This window comes from Eimeria necatrix, genomic scaffold (genome assembly GCF_000499385.1).
Source record: "Eimeria necatrix Houghton genomic scaffold, Enh_scaff1622, whole genome shotgun sequence".
In the NCBI taxonomy this organism is placed as follows: domain Eukaryota; phylum Apicomplexa; class Conoidasida; order Eucoccidiorida; family Eimeriidae; genus Eimeria; species Eimeria necatrix.
Genome location: NW_013652318.1, coordinates 1 through 5,000, shown reverse-complemented (window position 1 = coordinate 5,000; position 5,000 = coordinate 1). Strand labels below are relative to the sequence as shown.

The 5,000-nt window shown below is 65.9% G+C and overlaps 2 protein-coding genes across 2 annotated transcripts in view; one reads left to right on the top strand and one right to left on the bottom strand.

Annotated features, from left to right (window-relative positions):
• ENH_00018780 (hypothetical protein) overlaps positions 1–239 on the bottom strand; it is a gene marked incomplete at both ends in the record, with an annotated part of 1,563 nt that extends 1,324 nt beyond the window's left edge. Inside the window, one exon of the mRNA XM_013579348.1 lies at positions 167–239. Coding sequence (XP_013434802.1) covers positions 167–239 — 73 coding nt within the window. The remainder of the gene's footprint in view (positions 1–166) is intronic.
• Positions 240–875: 636 nt separating this feature from the next.
• Positions 876–4,857, top strand: ENH_00018770 (hypothetical protein, conserved; the record flags this gene model as incomplete). Its single annotated transcript, XM_013579347.1, has 6 exons — positions 876–2,711; positions 2,953–3,264; positions 3,594–4,058; positions 4,315–4,390; positions 4,518–4,627; positions 4,753–4,857. Coding segments are annotated over 6 exons (2,904 nt in total), but the record flags the coding sequence as incomplete, so codon positions are not given.
• Between the last annotated feature and the right edge of the window lie 143 nt (positions 4,858–5,000).

The following is a 5,000-nucleotide window of genomic DNA, read 5'->3' as shown; positions in this document are numbered from 1 at the left end:
AACCCTAAACCCTAAACCCTAAACCCTAAACCCTCGAAGAAGCCGGGAAGAAAGCAGAAGTGCCTGAGCTGAGGTGTACGCACACTTCAAAACACCAAAGGCAGCAGCAGCAGCCGCTGCGGAAGGGTTGGGGCTGGTAGTGGGGTGTGTTTGCTGCCTGGACCACCTGCTGCTGCTGCTGCTGCTGCTGCTGCTGCTGCGAGTGGAGGTGTAGGGGCTCGCCCGCAGCAAATATCCATTTTTAATTTACTTTCTTTGATGGAGGAAAACAATAATAGCTGCTGCCGCTAGCAGCAGCAGCAGCCAACTGTGTGGGCGGGCAGGGCTGCAGCAGCAGCACAGCCTACAGCAGCAGCGGCAGCGGCAGCGGCGCTGCTGGTCGCGGCGGCAGCAGCAGCGGCTGCTGCAGCAGCAGCAGCAGCGGCTGCTGCTGCTGCAGTCGGTTTAATCTGCTTCGCCTTTTGGGCTCCTTAATTTTATTTTTGCTTTTTGTCTCGGGGCCTCGCTTTCTGTGGTTCTTTCCTGCAGCGGCAGCAGCAGCAGCCGCAGCAGCTGCAGCCGCAGCAGCAGCAGCAGCAGCCCCCCCCTGCCAGCCCCGCTGCCGCACCTCTCCTTGGCGCAGCAGCAGCAGCAGCAGCTTTATTCCCCACCTACCGTTTCCCTCAGCAGCAAAAGGCTCTCTAAGTTTAATAAAGCACTTTTGCACCAAGGGGGAGCAGCAGCAGCAGCAGCAGCAGCAGCAGCGGTGGCAGGAGCTGCTGCATGCCCGACCCCCCATTTTGACGCTGCTGCAACAGCAGCGGCCCCACACCGACTCAGCAGCAGCAACAGCAGCAGTTGCAGCAGCAGGTGCTGCAGCAGCAGCAGCAGCAGAAATGGTGTCAGATGACTCGCCCCGCGCGGCGGGGCCCGACAGCAGCAGCAGCAGCAGCAGCAGAGTGAAGAGGGACGGCTTCGGCATGGACATGGAGGGCCCCGAGGTGGGAGCAGCAGCAGCAGTGGACAGCAGCCCCTCAGCAGCAGCAGCAGCAGCAGCAGCAGCAGCAGCAGCAAACAAGCGGCTGCGCCGCCGCAGCAGCAGCAGCAGCGCCTCCCCCGATACCCGCAGACGCCAGGGGGCCCCCGAACCCTCTGTGGGGTCTCGGGGGGCCCCCCAAAGGGAGGAGGGCGAGTTGAGTTTTGTGTCTACCCCCCGCCACTGCCACCGCCCCTACAAGCAGCAGCAGCAGCAGCAGCAGCAGCAGCAGCAGCAGCAGCAGGACCGCGGCCGCTGGGCCAGCAGGGAGGCCCCCCGCTCCCTGTCCCCTCGCCGCTACCGCAGCGCCAGCCGAAGTGTCTCCTTTGACCGCCGCAGAAGCTCCTCAAGGGGCCCCTCCAGGGGCCCCTCTAGGGGCCCCTCTAGGGGCCCTTCTAGGGGCCCCTCTAGGGGCCCCTCCAGGGGCCCCTCTAGAGGGTACTCGCGGGGCAGGGGCCCCTCTAGGGGGTACTCTAGAGGCAGGGGGCCCTCTAGGGGGCCCTCAAGGGGCAGGGGCCCCTCCAGGGGGCCCTCGAGGGGCCCCTCTAGGGACCTTTCCAGGAGCCTCTCCAGGGGCCCCTCGAGGGGCCCCTCTAGGGGCCCCCCGTCTCCGCGGGGGCCCCTGGAGTCCAATGGTCTTGGGTACCGCGGGCGGGGGTCTCCTGCTGCTGCAGCAGCAGCAGCAGCAGCAGAGGGGCGGCGGCGCAGCAGCAGCAGCACGGAGCGGCGGCGGCGGCGGGAGAGCAGCAGGGCGGAGCAGCAGGGCAGCAGCAGCAGCTGCTGGGGCAGCAGCAGCAGCAGCAGCTGCTGGGGCAGCAGCAGCAGAGACAGGGAGCGGGAGTTGAGAGACAGAGACAGAGACAGGGACTTCAAAGAAAGAGAAAGGGACTTCCGAGAAAGAGAAAGGGACTTTCGAGAAAGAGAAAAAGACTTCAAAGACAAACTCAAAGACCCCAGAGACAGGGGGGCCCCCTGGGGGCCCCCCTCCCGCCCCAGGGGCCCCTGGGGGGTACGGCTGGAGGGCCTCCCGCGAAGTGTCTCCAAAGGAGACATTTTGGATTGGCTGCGGGACGGGGGCCTCCGCGTGGCCCCTGAGCAGCTGCTGCTGCCGCAGCAGCAGCAGGACGGGGACCCGCAGCAGCAGCAGCAGCAGCAGCAGCAGCAGCAGCAGCACTTGTTTGCATGCGTTTCGCTGCACTCCAGAGAAGCAGCAGAAACTGCGCAGTTCCGCATGCACCGCCGGCTGCTGCAGGGCAAAAGAATAGATGTCTTTTTGATTCCCCCGGGGGACCCGCAGCCGAGCAGCAGCAGCAGCAGCAGGTCTGCTGCAGCAGCAGCAGCAGCAGCAGCAGCAGCGGGGGGCCCCAGGGGCTCCCTGAGCCCCTCCCCGCGCCGCCGCTACCGCAGCCTCTCCCGCGGCTCCCCCGGGGGCCCCTGGGGGCCCCCCGGGGGGCCCCCCGGGGCCGGCAGGCACCGCAGGGGCCGCTACGAGGGTACTGTACCCTTTCGAGGGGGGCCCCCCAGGGACCGCCAGCGCAGGAGGCCCTGGAGGGGCCCCTCTTACTCCAGGTCCCCTTCTGCTGCTAGAAGGGGGCCCCCCAGGAGGCGCCTGGCCTCCAGGACCCCCCCGAGGGGGGCCCCCCGGGACAGGGACAGGGACAGGGGCCGCCACAGGAGGGGCGGGGGCCCCCGCAGGGTGAGCTGCTGCTGCTGCTGCTGCTGCAGTTGCTGCTGCTGCTGCTGCAGTTGTTGCTGCTGCTGCTGCAGTCGTCGCTGCTGTTGCTGCTGCTGCTGCTGGGTTTGCGGCTGTGCGCTGCTGCGTCTGTTCCCGCGGCGGTCTGTCTCCGCCGCAGCTCACCGCCCCGCCCGCCGCTGCTGCTGCTGCTACTGCTGCTGCTACTGCTGCTGCTGCTGCTGCTGCTGCTGCTGCTGCTCAGGGCATGTACGCGCGGGACAGCTGCTCGCGGTCGCGTTCGCGTTCCTCGTCGCTGACGGCGTCGGAGCGGAGCCCGTTTGCTGCTGCAGGAAGCCCTGCTGCAGCAGCAGCAGCAGCAGCAGCAGCAGCAGCAGGCCGCCGCCGCTTCGCAGCAGGCTCTTCCCGCGGCGAAGAGCGGCAGCAGCTGCTGCACCGCCAGGGCCGCTGCCGCCCCTGTCCCCAAGTGCTGCGGGGCCTCGACTGCTTCTCTTCTGTCTCCTGTCCCTTTTGCCACCACGCCGAGCACGACCCCATGTTCTGCCGCCCCAGCGAGGTCTGCTGCTGCTGCTGCTGCTGCTGCTGCTGCTGCTGCTGCTGCTGCGGTTGTTTGGGGCGCCGTGGGCGCGGAGCTAGCCCCCTGCTGCTGCTGCTGCTGCTGCTGCTGCTGCTTGGGGGGGGTCTTGTGTGGGTGGGAGCTGCTTCGTTGTCTGTCTTTGGAGGGGAGGGGACTGCTGCGCTGCTGCTGCTGCTGCTGCTGCTGCTGCTGCTTTTGCTGCCGCTTCTGTGTGGCCCTTTTGTGGGCCTCTTGTCTGTCTCTCCGCCTTGCTGGGAGCTGATGGTGGTGCTGCTTTTCTGCTGCTGCTGCTGCTGCTGCTGCTGCAGGTGAAGCCAGAGGAGACGGACGCCATCAGTCCCGCTGCTGCTGCTGCAGCAGCAGCAAAGGAGACGGAGACGCAGCAGGGCAAGGAGACAGCAGCAGCAGCAGCAGGGCAGGCGCGGGGCAGCCGCAGCGCGTCCCCGCAGCCGAAGGAGGAGCAGCAAAGTGGAGAGTCTGCTGCTGCTGCTGCTGCTGCTGCTGCGGAGCCGAAGCAGGAGGAGGAGGAGCGGAAGGTGTCGCCCGCGGTGGCAGCAGCAGCAGCAGCAGTGGCAGCAGCAGCAGGAGACTTCAGCCTGCAGCAGCAAGTGGAGCGGCAGCACAAAGCTGGCACTTGTCTCCCCTGCCAAGACCACCTCAGCAGCAGCTGCAGCAAAGGCAGCAGCTGCTCCTTCTGCCACGACCCGGCCCACGCCAGCGATGCAGCAGCAGCAGCAGCACAGAAGCAGGCCCCGGGCGCCAAAAAGGACAAGGTCAGCCTTCCTGCTGCTGCTGCTGCTCTTGCTGCTGCTGCTGCTGCTCTCCTTGCTGCTGCTGCTGCTCTTCTTGCTGCTGCTGCTGCTCTTCTTGCTGCTGTTCTTTCTGCTGCTGCTGCTCTTCTTGCTGCTGTTCTTTCTGCTGCTGCTGCTCTTTTCTTGCTGCTGCTGCTGCCGTTGCTGCTGCTGCTTCCCTCCACCGCAACATAGCAGCAGCAGCAGCAGCAGCAGCAGCAGCAGGTTGGGCGTTCAGGCGAAGAAAGCTGAGAGCCGGGAGCAGCAGCAGCAGTACGCGTTGGAGCGGCACCGGCGGGGCTGGTGTCAGCCCTGTAAGGCCTTTTTTGCTGCTGATGCTGTTTGCAAAGCAGCAGCAAAAGGGACACTTTGTCTCCAGTGCCACCACGAAGACCACAGGCCCCACATGCCCGTCTCCATTGCTGCTGCTCTCGTAAGCAGCAGCAGCAGCAGCAGCAGCAGCAGCAGCAGAGGCGGCGCAGCAAAAGCAGAGGCAGCTGCAGCAGCAGCAGCAGCAGCAGCAGCAGCACAGTGCAGCTGGAGGCACTCGAGTTAGCGACAAAAGGAGACACTAGACGAAAGCTAGTTAGCTAGCTAGCTAGCTAGCTAGCTAGCTAGCTAGCTGGGTGTGAGGTGGTGGGGTGTGGGGTGTGGGGTGTCTGTCTCCTTTCTGCAGCCGCTGGATTTGCTGCCTTCGGAAGAAGCTGCTGACGGCGGAGACAACAAGGGGGCCCCTGCAGCAACAGAGAAGCCCAAGCTGGGCCTCGTCGGCGAAGAGGGGGTAAGTCCAGCAGCAGCAGCAGCAGCAGCAGCAGCAGCAGCAGCAGCAGAACACACCCCTCCATTCTGCTGCTGCTGCAGCAGCAGCAGCAGCAGCAGAACACACCCTCACCGCAGAGCCCACCCCCACCCCCCTCACCCCTG